At 42.9% G+C, this 17,807-nt stretch overlaps 1 protein-coding gene across 6 annotated transcripts in view; it reads right to left on the bottom strand.

Moving 5' to 3' along the window:
- Positions 1 to 17,807, bottom strand: part of AKAP9 (A-kinase anchoring protein 9) — a 252,463-nt gene that overhangs the window by 9,867 nt on the left and 224,789 nt on the right. For 4 of the 6 annotated variants that reach the window (XM_074984762.1, XM_074984760.1, XM_074984759.1 and 1 more), the window contains 9 exons: positions 16,053 to 16,174; positions 14,287 to 14,478; positions 9,824 to 10,012; positions 9,159 to 9,315; positions 8,015 to 8,234; positions 7,209 to 7,359; positions 3,907 to 4,530; positions 2,527 to 2,738; positions 904 to 1,012 (listed from right to left, as the gene is read on the bottom strand). In XM_074984762.1, the coding sequence (XP_074840863.1) occupies positions 904 to 1,012; positions 2,527 to 2,738; positions 3,907 to 4,530; positions 7,209 to 7,359; positions 8,015 to 8,234; positions 9,159 to 9,315; positions 9,824 to 10,012; positions 14,287 to 14,478; positions 16,053 to 16,174 (1,976 nt within the window). The remainder of the gene's footprint in view (positions 1 to 903; positions 1,013 to 2,526; positions 2,739 to 3,906; positions 4,531 to 7,208; positions 7,360 to 8,014; positions 8,235 to 9,158; positions 9,316 to 9,823; positions 10,013 to 14,286; positions 14,479 to 16,052; positions 16,175 to 17,807) is intronic. The other 2 variants (XM_074984761.1, XM_074984758.1) reach the window with 1 other exon arrangement.

The raw sequence follows: 17,807 nt of genomic DNA on the forward strand, positions 1-17,807 counted from the left end.
TAGTTCAGTGATTTTTTTACAGTACAGTATATGCTGCATATTATACCAGAATATTTCAACACAAACTAATTTATAATAATAATGTGCAATGTTTATTTTTACTATATTCAAATATATTTCTAAAAAGTCAAAGTGCAGTAGTGCTATCTTAGAACAAAACATGGAAAGCTAATGCTGAGCTACTTTTAAAACATGCCTTGCACCAATGTTGGCTTTAAGACTGAGCTCAGTCAAGATCCAGCATTGCCCAGTCATTGTTCTTTGTGCCACACCGCCTCATTACATGATTTGACCTTCCATAACTGCATGCAGATTTTCCAGCCACATTTCTCTTTACTTAGTAAAGACAAAATAGTTTAAGTAAATGTGCTGAAACAGCTTGATATAATAAATATTAGACAATGATTTTTCACACCCAAGAAACATTGACTAAATCTTTTCCCACAGTAGGCTGCAGCTATGCGAGTAAGTTACATTATTTTGGGGATTCCCCCACCACCCGCCAAATGGTAGGAATTGTGAAATATATGTCAAATTGTGACCCCACGTCAAAGCTGAAAGGTAAAAGGCAATGTATTTACAGCATTCTTTGCCAACGGTAAACAAGCACAGACTAGGGTTGACTTTTCACTGAATGAGGCTATGCCTACACTAGACTAAGAAAATCAACTGCAGATTCGCAATTCTAGCTACACTAATTGTGTAGGTAAAATTGACGTATCTGCGCTTGGCTAACTTCTCTGTCTATGCAGGGCAAGGCTGACGGGAGAGTCTCCTCTCGTCAACCTCCCTCACTTCTTGCATCTTGTGAGGAGTTCAGGGGTCAACTGTGACCCTGAGCAGGTTGATCTTCTGGGGTAGTGTAGACATAGCCTAAGTTCACCAAAGCGATTATGCTCTCACCTCTTCTAGTTGGGATAATCCAGGTAATGTTCTCAACAGTGAAAGAACATCTTCAATATTATTCTGTACCCCAATAAAGTCCTCATCATCTGCTGTTTCAAACAGTAACCTGGAGTGAAAGCAGCAAATATTTATGGTGTATACAATGTCATACAACGTAACTACAGTGAAGTATGCAGTTCTATACAGCATTGCCTTTCTGAAGGAAGGCATAAGGGAAAGTGATTGAAATTTCCAAAGGAGACAATGCTATAAAAATCCATTCACACCAAGTAGAATTTCCATTCCTGTGTTACTCTAGTCTTATGTGGTGTGACTGTAGACTTTTCACCAGCACAAAACTAGATCACAGTGAATCTAACATGTAGTGTAATCCATTATCAGTGCAGGCAAAAAACTGGGCTTCTTGTACAAGCGGGGAGGGGGTTTATTTCAGCTTCATATACATGGAAACCTCCTAAAAAGAATTTAGTAATTATATTATTCAATTATTATTTGACTATTTACGTAATGAAAAAATGTCTTGTCATGGATTCAGTAAATTGTGAATTTTGTTCACAAAATAATCATTCAGATTGACATTTCTGAACCTTCTTCTACTGGCCGCAACCTTACAGAGAGGGAACTTGTGACACCAGCATTATGGAAGCACAATGGGAGTCAGTTCTAGATTGTACAGTCACTCTGATTAATAACAGAAAAGCTTAGAGTGAAGTACAAGGCTTGGAACATCTTCTGTGCTTCTGAAAATGTGTGAAATCCAATTGCTCACAGTGGCTTAAGAATTTTTGGGACACCCAGAGCCCAGAAGGGCAAAGGTTTTCAGCACTGCAAAGCTTCCCTTCCGCACAACAGTACTGCTTAGTGCTGCATGCTGTTTGAGTCCAGGACAGCTTTAGTTGAATGGGAACTGAGGACTCTGGAGAATCTGACCATTTCTCAGGTAAAAACACTTAACAGTCCAAAAGGACTTGATAACATTCCAATGTATATATATTTATGAAAAGTGTTTACAGAAAACCAAAAATGGTGCTTGCTAGAAAAAAATTCAGTAAACCAGGAAAATACAGTTCTGATTTAAATGCCAGTAAGCGGCAATTTCTTTGCAGCTACAGGAGGGACCTCTATGGTCCAGATGTCTGTCATCTGGAAATATCTGTGGTGCAGCACCCTAGGGAGTTGTCTGGGGCTAAAGCACTCGGGGGAAAAGCCACGCCCTGCACTGTGCAACTCCTGCCCCATCCTCCCAGAGCTTCTGGAGTGCTATAAAGAGCTCATTTGTGGCACTCAAGCTCAGGAAGGGAGCGGGAAGAGTGGCAATGGACAGAATGCTTAGGAAAGAGGCAGTGTGGCTGTGGAGACCCATAGCAGGAGTTGGTCCTGCAGCTGGCAGTAGAAGCCAGGAGTGCAGCCCTATGGCTGCAGGACTTTGTGTGCTCCTGCAGGGCTGTACTCTTTGGTCCCCTCTACGGGGCTCCACAGCCTGTACCAGCAGAGGGGCTGGTACCGACCTCTCTTGGCCAGGAAAATTCCCTGGTTTGGGACCAGTCCGGTTCCAAGGAAGCCGGACAAGGAAGTAACAACCTGTACTAGAAAAAACCTGCAGCAGAAGATGCATCTAACCTGCTGGTGGCTTTGTGTGCCAACTGTTTCAGCTTTGAAGATACATTTTCTAGCTTTTGTCTGACACTCTCCAGAACTTTATTTCCTTCACCCAGATCACCTCCTTTCACTTCACTCAGTGTGGGATCAGTTGATTCATTTATTTCAGCTCCTTCCATTTTCTGCTGCAGAACCCAATTTCTTGTTCTCTCACTGGATGTATCCCAAGTAGTCTGCACATGTATGTATAAAAATAAATGGTATGTTTACTTCAACTGAAAAAACACTTTCAAATGTATCCAATTCTAGGTCAAATTACAGACCAAAAAGTGCATGCTGGATCAAAGTCTATATTGAATTATACCCAGTGTAACCCTTTTATGTGGCTGAGGCTATATGTAGTCTAAGTCAGCACAGAGTTTTGTTCATTATTCTTCACCTTTGTAAAATATGTGATATTTCCAACACATAGTCCTACACATAGGGCCACCTTTTGGTTTATGTGGGGTTATATACTCATTCCAAAAATGATTTATATACATTAAGCTCTTTCATATCTGGCATTCTATTGTCTGGAACTCTTGGATAACCAGCATTTTAACCATAAATATATTTTAGTTATGTTTTCCATAAGTACAGTATAGTGAAATACAAATAAATACAGCAAATAGAGTATAAGTTTGCAGTGTACAATACTACTGTTGTTGGTAAATATAGTACTCTGCATACATTTTTATTTGTTTCTTAATATCTAATCTTGTTTTTCTTTAGTGTTATGCATTGCTAGGTGTACCTCTCTATTATCCACAATATTTGAATATCCAGCCACCTCCTGGTCCTGGGGCTGCCGGATATGAAAGAGTTTACTGTAACCTGTACATGGTGTTATGCCTGAGGCCAACCCTATGCACAAGCACCTGGAGCACTCCTGAACAGGAATAATTAATTGAACAGGCTGTGTGGTGGGACTCCAGCTTGGTCTGCTTGGCAATGCAAGTATGCATGTGGGAACACATTCAGGTCTTGGTTACTTCTCCAGCTGCCACAGGTCAGTGAGTAACCCCAACTCTGTGATTTCATTTGTACAGGATACATGGATGGTATCTCTAGAGCTTTCTGGAGTAGGCAGAATTAGAGTGGTCTAATACTCCTGTCCATGATTTTGGCATCCATGCTGTGCATCACCAGCAACGTGCTGGCCCAAATAAAGGAGAGCCTGTCAAAGACGGAGTTAAAAGAGTGGCAACTCAATCTGACAAAATTGTTTCTCAATTTTACTGCCCATCTAATTACATTAGAGATTTAGGAGCATGGTGGCACCTTTCAACTCATTCTTCTAAGCTCTACTCTACCTCGCAGAGATTCTGGCATATTGTTTTTTCAGCTTTTTTTTTTTTTTACCTCCCTCTCCTGTTCTTTTCTCTGTAGCTCCTGTATTATTTCCTGTAACTTCTTTGCCTCATGCTGTAGTTTATGAACCTGCTGTCTCTTCTCTCCAAGCTGCCCATGAAGATCTTTCACTTTGGACTCCAGTTCATGCACTTTCTTCTGTGCTAATATGTTAGCATCACATTCTGTCTGCAGCGTCTTCTTCTGAATCTGCCTCTCCTTTTCCATCTGTTGCCTCAATTGCACAGATTCAAGTTTATATCCTTCCATCTCACTGACTAAGTCCACTATGCGGTCATGTTTTTCATCCATTTGTTTTTGTAAATCTTTAAGTAACTCTTCAGTTGTTTTGGGTGTGCCATCCTTCTCCTTCTTTTCAACACCCTGAAGCTGAGCACACAGCTCTTTCTCCCTTTCTAGGGCACTGCTCATTTCAAGAGCTCGAACTTTCTCTGATTCAAGAAGCACCTGAAGCTCAGAATTACGGGCTCGTTCATGTGACAGCTGAGCTGCATTCAGAATTTCCTGGGATTCAATTTTCTCATGCAGATCATTGGACAGCTGTTTCTCTTGTTCCAAAAGTTTAGTTAACTGTAAATTCTTTTGCTTTTGGTCCTCAAGAGAAAATTTCAAATCCTTCCATAAGAAAAAAGAAAATTGATCAGTTATATTCATTTAAAATATGTCCTTTTGCTGAAAATTTTAAGTAATTAAACCAGGGTACGGAAACATGTTTGGCTTGGGGTATGCTGACTCGCAGGAAAAAATCTGCTGGGGGCCCACACATAAGTGAGAAAGAACAAAGGAACAAAAACCCACCTCCCTGACATGGTCCCCAACTGAAAAACAATAACAACAACAGACACTCCCCTCATACACCGGGCCAAGGCTAGTAGATTTTGTGCCCCTGCCCCAAGGTTCTGGGGTGGGGTTAAAAATGGGGTGTTCGGCATCTGAGAGGGCTTCCAGGAAGGGGGCTTGGGGTGTAAGGGAGGGTGGGAGAGGAGGGTGCTGGAATGGGCTGGGGTGTGGGGTCTCACCTGGCACAGCTCCCAGGGGGCACATGTGGCTCTGTGTCCCCCGCTGGTTCCAGGTGCCACATCCTGCTGCTCTGATTGGCTGTAATTCTGGCCAATCTAAGCAGCATGAGAAACACCTCTAGGCAGCACTTCTCAGCATTGACTTTCCCCCAGCTTGGGGAGTGGGAGTGGCAGTGTACAGAGCTGGTTCTCCCTCCCCTACACCAGGCAGAGAGCGTGAGTGGATCTGGCCCTGGCTTGCCTGAATCTGGCCTACCAGGCTGAGGGCTCTACATACCCCCACTGGGCTGGATGCTGGGGAGGGGAGGCCCACCACTGGGTGCCAGATCCAGGCAAGCTGAGGATCGGATCTGAACCACTGGCCGTGGGTTCCCCACACCAATTTAAAACTAGACAATTTGCTTTAGCACCACGAATCAGATTTTGTTTTTAAATGTACATGACACCATAAGGAAGTTTATATTTGTAACCAACTTAGATGTAACATTGCCTACAATATCCTTTAGTTTTCATAAGATTATCTTGAAAGCCCTGGCAGTATATAACTAGCTGTTTTTACTTCCTAAATGGTGAAGGTAGATTTTCAGCCCGTTATGCACAGCTGCCTATTTGCCACAGAAGGGTAAGGGCCACATGGACACTCAATACATTTTATTTAGGGACATTCCTTAAAGATTTGCAATATTTTATGTCACATCACTATGAGTTTTCTATTGGTTTTATAAATATTAAAAAAGCGATTCTTGTTTTCACCTGATAATTTGATTAAAAAGCAAATATTAAATGAAGGTTGGACCTCCATAGTCTGGCACCCTCAGGAAACCGACCTCTCTCTCTCCCACCCACACTCACTTTCACCGGTCTGGGACAGACTGCTGGGGTGCACGAGGGGTGAGGGCTCTGACATGGGCCTGGAGATGAGGTGCTTAGGATGCAGGAGGGGGCTCTAGATTGTGGGGTGGGGCTGTGGGTTTTGGGGTAGAGGAGGAAAGCCTGGGACTGGAGCTGAGGGATTTGCATAGGGCAGGGGCTCTGAGTTGGGGCCAGGAGTTGGGGCGTGGGAGGGAGTACAGGCTCTTGGATGAAGACGTCAGCTCTGCTGGGCGGGGGGAGAAATGGGTTCAGGATATGGGTGGGGGTTCAGGTGTGAGGCAGGGAGGTGGGATGCAGGAGGTGGTGTAGTGGGGGAAGTTTGGATACAGAAGGTGGCTTAGGGCTGGGGTAGGCAGGCAAAGTGTGGGAGGAGATGGGGGCGTGGACTCCAGGCAATGTTTACTTCAGGAAGCTATTGGAATCAGACAGCATGTCCCTTTGGCTTCTAAGTGGAAAACCTGCCAGGAAGTTCAGAGTGTGCTCTGTCTGAAAGGTGTCATCCACTGGGAGCAGTGGAGTGAGTGATCAGGGCAGTTAGTGAGTCAAAGGAAGGAGCAATGTACAGAGTCCCCCAGTCACCCCTGTACCTAGGAGCCAGAGGGACATGCCAGCTTTTTTCAGGAGCCATGTGCAACCAGCTGCTGCAGCCAACTGGACTTGTAGCCATCTGGTTAGCTATGAGCTATATCAGCCAGAGAAGCCAAGGTCCCTTTTCTACCAGGTATTCTGGTTGAAACTGAATGCCTAGCAACCCTATGTGGGGGCTGTGTCTGCTGTTGTGTCAGCCAATACATCTCTTTGAAGATACGATATATGTGGGCTGTCTCCTTCCTACTGATATCTTAAACACCATGGCTGTGTCTACACTAGCCAAAAACTTTGAAAGGGCCATGCAAATGGCCATTTCGAAGTTTACTAATGAAGCGCTGAAATACATATTCAGCGCCTCATTAGAATGCTGGTGGCCGCGGCACTTTGAAATTGACATGGCTCGCTGCCATGCGGCTTGTCCAGATGGGCCTCCTTTTCGAAAGGACCCCGGCAACTTCGAATCCCCTTATTCCTAACAGCAGATAGGAATAAGGGGATTCGAAGTTGCTGGCGTTTCAGCGCTTCTTTAGTAAACTTCAAAATGGTCATTTGCATGGCCATTTCGAAGTTTTGGGCTAGTGTAGACATAGCCCATAGGTGTGATAAAGCTAGTTGAAATCCATATAAGCGTTCCACTGATTCCAATGGGCTTTGGATCAGACCTTCCTATCCTGCTGTTTGTAAAGGATTCTGTACACCCATTCCAACTCCAGCGAATATACTGCAGCAGCCGAGCAGAAACTCTAGCCCATAGATTACACCGTACATTTTTAATGTTGAGGATAACTTGAGAACAAAAAGATAGTGTACCTCAAGCTCTTCTCTTCCTCTTTCTTTAGTGCGTTCCATTTTATTTTTTTCCTTTTCCAAAGCCCATTGAAGCTCTCTTGATTTTTTCTGTTCATTTGCCATTGTATCTTTTAACATATCCAGTTCAGCTGCTTTTTCTTTAACTTCCGTCCTAACAAAGACACACAGGTTACCTTTAGGATTATTGTTTTTATCAAAAACATAAAAAACTGCATGACGGAACACATTTAATATTAAGAAACACACAGAACTGCTTTTTGAAATTGGTGTTTAAGAGACATATTTGCAAAGTCAGTAAAGAGAATCCGTGAAAATTATTTCCTGAGCACGATTTCAAATTCCTTATCCTATCTAGCCTGCTGACCCCAAAACAAGAGTGATTAAGTCACATAAGCTACATGGAACTGCACATAAAACTTACCTCAAACTACTCCTAACTTTCTCATACCATGTGAGTTTCAGCATAAACTGTTTTTTCTTGCTATTTGTGTTAATAAAGTTCAAAAGTATTTACAATTTTGTAGATATTGGCCTAAAGCATGTACAAAAATCTCAAAATATCCGACTTTGGGTTGTGTATTTCAGAGTAAACAATACATGAAACTTAGAAAAACAAAGTTTTCCTTGTTTACATAGGCTTGCACTTCAATTCAGAAAATGGACTACTTTCCAGAGCAATGTTTTATAGGAATCTTAAGTTCCAATGGCAACAATTTTCTTAAAACAAATGATATGGTAACAAATGACAATATAAGAATGAACATCTAATATGCCAATGCAGGAAGAGTTAGCCAGCCAAAGCACACCTGATGGTTTCCAAGTCTTTGAAGTGCTTGTGCTGGGCTTTAAGAGTTGTTTCAAGTTCCAGTTTAGCTTGGGCAAGTTCATTCTTCAGTTCTGAAACCATCATTCTCTCAGAATTCAGCTGTTCTTGAAGTTCAGCAGCTCTATCCTTCACGCTACGGAGTTCCACTTGCATCTCCAGTATCTGAGACTGCTTCTGCTGCATGTTGTACTCCAGCATTTCTAGATAAAACATCATTAGTATGGACCTTTCCCTGGGTTGCATTCTACAAACATTGTTATTTTTTGGGGGTGAAATCTGTCCCAGGCATGGAATCATCACAATTACTCTTGCTCCACATAAGCTTTCACAATGGTGCCTAGTCCCTGTGACAGCCCTGTGTACATGAGTGAATTTTAATGTTTGTGAAGATCACTTAAAACATAAATATTTGTTTAGCAGGACTGAATGTACAATTATTTCCCTTTCTTATGCCCAAACTTTGGCTCCCAACACGCCTTTAAGCTTGCAAGAGCTAACCAGCATCCAGATACTGTCCTTGAAAAGGGGCTTGTTAAAATGACTATAGACTGTTAAGATATTAAGAATTATAGTTATATAAAATATACACATTCTTTAGATTATTTTGAAATATATAAAAAAGACACGTTATTGATGATAAAACTACAGAAACCATACGTTTTGATATCACAAAATATACTCAGCTATAGAAAACATATTTGTCATGCAGCACACAAAGGTTGTAGTAAGTACATGTAGTTTTCGAATACTTTTGTCTGTCAAGTCTATACATGATATTCTTAATAATTCTCAATGCCTAGTTATCTTAAAGAGATACTCTAAAAGTTGTTGGATCTAAGAAATTGAAGTGCAGGCTCAGAAAAAATCCTGAAGGTGCAAACTTCAATACAGGCTCACTTTCAGAATCATTCAACATCTCTTTAAATTAGGCATCAGTAGTAAGAGTTTGTAACCAGAAACATTAACTTGATTTCAAAAGACAGACTATTCAGGTAAAATTGAAATTTTTGAATCCTGAAAATGACAAACACAGAATGAAGGGCACGATCTTACTCTATTTGTAATTATATTTTTAAAAGTGTGTATGAACATACACGCACAGATATATATGCAAAGAGTATTACCATGTAAAGCACCTTGATTTTTTGGATCAATTTCTTGTTCTCTCTTTGGATTAATCTTCCTATTGTTCATCTGAGCGTGCAGTACTTGAATTTCCATTAGTAAACTTTTTCTATCTGCACTCTGAATGAAATCCATTGCCATTCTTTGGTTAATAACCTGTTAATGTTACAAATTTAAAAGTAAAACTCCAGAAAGTTTCCTCAAAACAAAAAACTTCTTAACAGTTCTATAGACGTAGATGTTAATATTACTTACATTTTGACTTAAACACTAACAGTGCTTATATAGTTAGAGCATTTTTAAAATAAGCAGCAATTAATGCAACACTTAATAAAGGAAACAGCTCAGTAATGCTTACATACTTTATTTGTACCTCAGAGATTAAAATTTAACATACAGTAAGGTCTCAGAGTATGCAAGGGTTCCATTCCATGCACCCTCATGTAAAACCGGATTTCATGCAAGTTGGGGCCGGGGGGGGCGATTGTGTCTGGCTTTTTCCCTGGCAGAACACAAGTTCTACAGTTGAGGAAGCAGCAGAAAGCTGGTGGGTGGGGTCAGGGTCAGACGCATAAGAGCAGGGTCGCGCACTCTGAGTTTGTGTACTCTGAGACCTTACTGTATACATAAAAGTGCTTTGAACTGAAGTGTTATTTGGAATCACCTGCTCTTGAAGTCTGTGCTCTAATTGGTTCATTAATACCACTGCATCCTTGGTACCTAGTTCTGCAAGTTCTGTTTGAAATGCTGCAAGAAGAACATCCTGTTCTGTCAGAAAGACTTGCTGAACAGCATGCAGAAGTTCACCTCGCCAATCTGGGACACTTTCAGGAGATTCACAGTTCGCATAAATCTACAATGATATAGACGTAATTAAGCATTTAACAAAACTGCAAATATAATGACCATGTTAAATTATAATTTGACGCGTTCAGAATCACTGGACCACTAAACTTCTCTCATTCAGCAGATACACAGACAATTTGTGTCTGTGCACATATGTACTTACTGTATACATGCAACTTTTATTTCTGTACGCATAAGAGTTATTTTCTGCATGCAAACTGACATTTGCATTTTTCACAAGGGCAACATACATCCCTACGTTTGAACATGACCTCATGTAGCAAAAATCTGTTTTATACTGTAACTGATTCTCCTGTTAGTTTTATAGCTCTGGAACAGCTTTGGAACTCTCTTCACTGGATTACCACAGCACTATGTTGTACTGTATCACCACTGTCTGTATAACTATATACTATATTAATGGCTTTTAATGGAGCAGAGTTAACCTTGGTTACATTTTGTAGTTATATTGTGCCAGATGCTTCGACTTGTTCCTCTTCCTTTGTACTCTACAGGCAGTGCAACAGGAAAGGAAACTATCCCCAGATCTGAAGTGAATTCACTTTGTGTAATGGTACTCAGAGGACACACAGCTAATCTTCATGGCTCCTTAGCCAGTCACTTGCCACCCTAAGCACAGAAGGTGTATTGAGGATGAGCACCAGCTGGCCCCACAGTTGGCTGACAATCCCTTGCAACCCACTGACACCTTGGCTGCAGGAAACAGACTAGTCTGTTACTTACTATGTGCCTGATTCTGCCACTCTTAGGCATGCGTGAAACAGCACATTCTGGGGTCAACGTCAACCCTAGAACTCCTCGCAAGCTGCAAGGATTAAGGAAGGTTGATGGGAGAAGCGCTGCCATCAACCTTGTGCCGTGAACACAGTTGCAGAAGTCGATGACTGCAAAGTTGATTTTTGGTATGCAATTGGTGTACCAAAGATTGTGTATCAGCCATCGACCTTACGAGTAAGTGTAGATACAGTCTTCCCCTGCTTTACAAGGGTAGTTCGTTCCTGAAAAACTCCTCTTAGGGTGAATTCTTGAAAGTCGAAAAAATAATTACCATTAATTTCAATGGGAAAAAATGTTATGTGTTCCTGAGCCCCAAAATTTACACACATTTACACTAAAACAACACCAAATCCCATTAAAATGAACACAATTACTTCAATAGTTAACATTAGTTATCATAACACAACCTAACAAGGCATTTTTCCTTCATTAATTACTCTACAATATGTCCGTTTACCTGCAGAGACAGTGGAACGGAAATCAAAGAGTGCCTGGGAGGGGGGCGCAAAGACAGGTAGCTGCCTGCAGTGCAGAAGTGGGGCCGCTGCAAGGGGGCCAGCAGGGCAGAGCAGGGCTGCAGGGGAGGCAGCCTGGCCTGAGCGCAGCTTAGGTTAAGTGGGGAGGGGGCAGTGTCAGGGGCTGGCTGTGCGGGGAGCTAGGCAGGCACAGGAGGCCCCCAGTTGGCAAGGGGCGATGCCTCGCTTGTGCTGGGCTGCGCGGCGGAGAGGCCCCGCCAGCAGCGGCTGAGGCCCTAAATGAAAAGGAATGCCACAGGTGGCAAGTGGCGCCCAAGGTACGGCTGCACAGGGCGGGCAGCGGCAGCCCCCTAGACACCCAAGGAGCGAGTGGCAGAGGTGGGGCCGGGATGGGCTGCACGCCCAGCAGCCATGTCTTGCGGGAGCACCTGGGAGCCCGTGGCCGCCGGCTGGGCTGGGGCACGCCGCTGCTGCAGAGCCGAGGCAGAGACCCAGACCAGCCACAGGTAAAGGCTGGGCCGGAGGGCTCCAGGAAACCTCCGCTGGGTGCTGCAGAGAGACGCGCCGGGCAGGATGCAGCTGCGGACAGATGTTGCCTGGAGCTGCAGCCTCTCTCCTGCTGCAGGGCGTTCGTGTCCTGCTGAGGCGCACAAAATTTAGATCTGTCCTTGTAAATTCGAGGAATGCCTCGTAAGACGAGGTAGGGGTTTTAAATCAAACTCCTTGTAAACTTAAATTCTCATAACCCGAATGGGTGTATCTCGGGGTATGACTGTATAGCTTTAGTCACATTGGTACTATCTGAACCCACATCCAGTCCCACTGAAATTACTGGGCACAGCAGTATTCAAAGTGGCTGTGTCTACACTGAACCCTAGTGTTGACAAAATGCAAATTAGATTTGTGACTATGCACATTAGACATATACAAATACATATGGCACATGTGCATACAAATACATATGGCACATGTGCAAATGAGCCACCATTTTGCATTTTCGAGACTGCTTGTTTGCATCATACTGTCGGCACTAGGGTTCAGCGTAGGCACAGCCAGTAAGTAGAAGTGGCAGAATTCATGTGTTGTTTTCCATTCGGCTTCAGTTTATAAAAAAGCACTCATCCTTTGCTTGGAAAGCATGTCCAAAGAGGAATCAATGATCTGTCCCACATAACTTTCATAATAGTAAAAACAACGAGAAGTCCTGTGGTAACTTATAAAGTAACAGATTTATTGGAGCATCAGCTTTCGTGGGCAAAGACCTACTTCCTCATATGCGTCTGAGGCATAGTCCTGCATCTGACCAAGTGGTTCTTTGCCCATGAAAGCTTACACTCCAATAAATCTGTTAGTCTATAAGGTGACACAGGATTTCTCATTGTTTTTGTAAATACAGAATAACACAGCTACTCCCTGATACTTTTCGTAATAGTCAAACTTACAGAAATATTTATAAAGGTGGCTTAATATTCTGTGCCTGAGTTTTAACTCCCAGAGTACTGTTAAAAGGGGAAGATCGCTAATGATTTTCATTTATTTATTTTTTAAATCTTGCAGGACTATATTTTTTAATTTTACAGTATATGATGCGATATATATTTAGACACAAGGTTTATGCCCTTCCTCTTAAGGGCCAATTTTCCAACTATGGGCACCTACACTGTGGCACAAACAAGCATTATAAAGCAACAGGGAATGAAATAAAGTGAACAAAATAAAGTCTATCTTACAAACAAATTATTTTTCGTGTCAGCCTAACTACACATTGGAACTCTCCAACAATTAAAATTATTGTCTCCAATAACCAGAATGAAAAGAAACAACATTTGGCAAAAATGCAAAGCGGTGACAACATGATCGTCTGACTGGAAGAACTGGTGTGAGGGTCAAAGGTATTATGTTAAAAATAACCGAATTTCCTAGTTCTCCTAGCACAGTGTTTCCCAGATGGTGTTCCATGGAACCCTGGGGTTCTGCGAAGTGAAAATAAGGGTTCTGTGACCCAGTCAACCTGTGGCTCCAGAGCCTCACGTGGCTCCAAGGAGTCATTTGAAGCTCCAGATGCTGCCACTGTTGACTCATCTGCGGTTCCCTGCCCTGCTGCCACTGAAACATTCGAACTAAATTGGGTTAACGGCCGGCAGGGTGGTGGGAGGGATCCAGCCATTAAACCAACTGAATATAGTTCCATTATTTCAGCAGTGGCAGGGAGCTGCAGAGAGCCCCTCACTTGCACAGTAGCCAGCATGCACGCAATAGGGGAGGGGCAAGAGGAGCCAATGGCTATCTAGAAGGGGAGCCGGATGGATCCTGCAGTTCCTGTGTTGTCCTTGCGTTTCACTGGCTGTGACTGACCTCTCACTTCGCCAGAGGGTGGCCAACGAAATCGAGCCCTCAGGACTACAGTCATAGGAGCAGAGGTGGTTAAGGTAGGTTCATCTGCCACGCTGGGTGAAGTGATGAGAGGAGGTAACTCAGGCAGCTTTTGTTCAGGCAGGGTTAAGCTGGAGGCCTCTTTGGGTGGATGGGTTAGTCCCAGGGGCCAGTTTGGAGCTGAGGTGGGTTAATCCTGGGGATGCAGGGAGTGGCTTTGGGGCTGAGAGGGGTTAAGCCATATATAAGATTGTTTCTAGGGTTCCGCAAAATTCTTTTGAGTTTAAAAGGGTTCCACAGCCACAAAAAATTGGGAAACATTGTCCTAGTAGAAAGAAACTACTGATTAAGGCAAAATAAGACAAATTTTACTGCAGCATATGTTGAAACTGGTTGAGTTAAAACCTAGGCTCCTCTCTAGGCTTTTATTCAATCAGTTTGTACATGCTAAAGCAAAAATTTCTGCAAATTTACTGAAAATTCCTAATAAATTCAGGTTTGGTTTGACACAAACTAACTTTTAACCCCTTTCGGGACTGCCAATGAACCAAAAATTTACACATCTCGAGTTTCAAATACTGTTGGTACTCATTTTTTTCAATATCTATGCAGAGTTTTATAATATTGTTTATACCTCAGATTCCCTATGCAGTTGCATTTGTGTAATTAAATCCTTCAAAGATGAAATGGTGCTCAGAAGACTTTTCCTTTCCTCAAGCCACGATTCTGGTCCTTGTTTAAGAGACATTATATCCCTTTCACTGTCAGGAAATTCAGTGAGCGATAACACCTGTACACCTTCATGATGCACTGCTCTCAGCAAACCCTGTAACAATAGCATAAGGAAAAAAAACTAAGCAATGATAGCCACTACACTGATCTAGTGTGCTCAGGCACACTAGAATCTGGCAGCAGAAAAAGGGGGCTGGTTATGCAGGGGACAGTGACGTCTACTTACAAATAACATAGTGAAAACGATTAATGTTGAAAAGAGATACAGAAAGTGCACGATTACTTAAAAAGTGTTTGGATATATATGTACATATATATGTATAATTGCCATCCCTGAAAGAAATGTTGCTGTAGTCCCTAAAGTTCATTACAAAAAAGACCCTCCCCCAAAATCTATTACACTAATACTACAAATTTAACCGAGCTCTCCACAGAAACTTGTACTTTAAAAGTTAAATTTCCATTCAAATTGTATTATATTTTTTAAATTTGCATGTGGGCTAGGGCCAGCACATGGGATTGGTGGGAGGGGAAGCATTCTTCTTTGTAATGGTTAGAAAAGGAAATACCATATTCTTATTTGATCCAACTAGGGCTTTTTTTTTTGCTGGAATGCCACAGAATGGCATTCCAGCACCTATTTTTCCTGGCGCTGCCATGTTTAAAAGGCAGCTGAGCAGCTCCGAGCTGCATATAGCTCTTTAAAGAGCCATTTGTGGCTCCCATCACTGCTACTCTCTTCCTGCTCCCAGCACCCTGCTGTACAGAAAAAGGACTCAGTTTAATTGGTTTAAACCAATTGAATCTTATTTCAGCATAGCAGGGCGCTGAGAGCTGCCCCTGCCAGAGGGCTGTGGGGGAGCCACACAGTTGTGAAGAGGAGATGGTGTGACGAAAGAGCAGCATGCAGCTCTCTGAGTCCTGGGTAAAGTAAGTGAATCCTGGGTTGAGGGGGTGGGAGAGTTAAGCTGCCTGAGGGTGGGGAGGGGGTGCCTTAGGGCTGCGGGGGGTTAAGCCTGGGGGCGTGAGTGTGTGTGTGTGCGTGTGCGCGTGCGCAGTCTGGGGATTTAGTTCTGGCACCTTTTTTCTAGAAAAAAAGCACTGGATACAATTATTTATGATAGTAGCCAACAGTAGCCACTGTATCTTAAATGGCAAGGGTGAGCAAAGTGGAGGGCACGTCCCCTCAGAGAGCCATGAACCTTCATGGGGGGACAGAGTAATCAGCTGCTGTGCCTCAGGCTCACACATCTCATTCAAAATATTTAAATATGTTATTGCTTTTAAGTACGTGTATTCATATTTATATATTGATTAACAAAGTTTTTACATTCTACACACTTCTTCTCTTACACATGCCAACAGGATTTCTTTTCATGTGAACACTACTGCAATATCTGTTGGTTTAGATTATATTAGACTGGTTGGGGAGGGCCCCTACTAACTGCAGTGATGAAAAGTGGGGCCCAACATGAAAAGTTTGCTCACCCCGATTATGGTACGGTGATATCTAAAAATGCAATTAAATAATTTTAAAAATATTTATTATTTACAGGGCTCTCCTGCTTGTCCCAAAACATAAAGCTGCAGATCTACCATTTAGATAGGATTAAGGAACTTTAAAATCATCTTGCTTTCAAGCAAAAAAATATATCAGCCCTGATTTACCTTTATTTTTTTTGGAAGCAGATCTGATGAAGTTTCATCTTCTTCTCCTACTCCTTCTGATACCGTGTCAGATCCCTGGCTCTGGGTAAGGTAAATTCCTTGGCTCCAGTCTGAACTAGAATCTAAAATAAAAGGAAAGAAACCTACTAAAGTTCAATTACAGTGAAACTTTGAAATAACACAAAAACGACAAGTGGTTGCAAACATCTACGTTTTTTGTTTTGCCTGGTTTAGGCTTCCTTTTTCTTGCTTTCAAAACACAGCAGCAAAGAAAATCATTTAAAATTCAGGGAGACAAAAATCAACATGTTTATCTGAACACTGCGTGAATCTTTTGCCAGCTGGCCCTTTTTAGTACCTGTAGTCCGGACTTCCTTCTATCAAAGTTGAGTCTGCTTCCTATTTGCTACTGTAGGATATAGTGTTCTAATTTTTGTGGTAAAAATTTGATGGGCTTCAACCTGGTCAGAAACAGCAACGAAGGGTCCTGTGGCACCTTATAGACTAACAGAAAAGTTTTGAGCATGAGCTTTCGTGAGCACAGACTCACTACGTCAGATGCTGGTCTTGGAAATCTGCAGGGCCAGGTATAAATAAGCCAGAGCAAGGGTGGGGATAACAAGGTTAGCCCAGTCAGCAAGGGTGAGGCTGACTACCAGCAATTGATCTGGAGGTGTGAACACCAAGGGAGGGGAAGCTGCTTCTGTATTTAGCCAGCCATTCGCAGTCTTTGTTTAAGCCTGAGCTGAGGGCATCGAATTTGCAGATGAATTGTAGCTCCGAAATTTCTGTTTGGAGTCTGGTCCTGAAATTTCTTTGCTGTAGGATAGCTACTTTTAAGTCTGCTACTGTGTGGCCTGGGAGATTGAAGTGCTCTCCTACGGGTTTTTGTATATTGCCATTTCTGATATCTGATTTGTGTGCGTTTATTCTTTTACGTAAAGACTGTCCAGTTTGTCTGATGTATATAGCAGAGGGGCATTGCTGGCACATGATGGCATAAATTATATTGGTAGATGTGCAGCTGAATGAACCCACGATGGTGTGGCTGATCTGGTTAGGTCCTGTAATGGTGTTGCTGGTGGAGATATGTGGGCAGAGCTGGCAACGAGGTTTGTTGCATGGATGGGTCCCTGAGTTAGAGTGACTGTGGTGCGGTGTATAGTTGCTGGTTAGGATTTGCTTCAGGTTGGCAGGTTGTCTGTGGGCAAGGCCTGGTCTGGCTCCCAAGGCCTGTGAAAGTGGGGGATCATTGTCCAGGATGCGTTGTAAATCCCTGATGATGCGCTATAGCGGTTTTAGCTGAGGACTGTACGTGATGGCTAGTGGTGTTCTGTTGGTTTCTCTCTTGGGCTTGTCCTGTTGTAAGAGGCTTCGTGGCACACGTCTGGCTCTGTTGATCTGTTTTTTCACTTCCTCAGGTGGGTATTGCAGTTTCAAGAATGCTTGGTAGAGATCCTGTAGGTGTTTGTCTCTGTTGGAGGGGTTGGAGCAAATGCGGTTATATCTTAGTGCTTGGCTGTAGACAATGGATTGTGTGATGTGTCTGGGATGGAAGCTGGAGGCATGAAGGTAGGCGTAGTGGTCAGTGGGTTTACAGTAGAGGGTGGTATTTATGTGGCCATCGTGTATTAGCACCGTGGTGTCCAGGAAGTGGATCTCCTGTGTGGACTGTTCCAGGCTGAGGTTGATGTTGGGGTGAAAGTTGTTGAAGTCCCGGTGGAATTCCTCCAGAGTCTCCTTCCCATGGGTCCA

The sequence above is a fragment of the Carettochelys insculpta genome, chromosome 2 (genome assembly GCF_033958435.1).
Source record: "Carettochelys insculpta isolate YL-2023 chromosome 2, ASM3395843v1, whole genome shotgun sequence".
In the NCBI taxonomy this organism is placed as follows: domain Eukaryota; kingdom Metazoa; phylum Chordata; order Testudines; family Carettochelyidae; genus Carettochelys; species Carettochelys insculpta.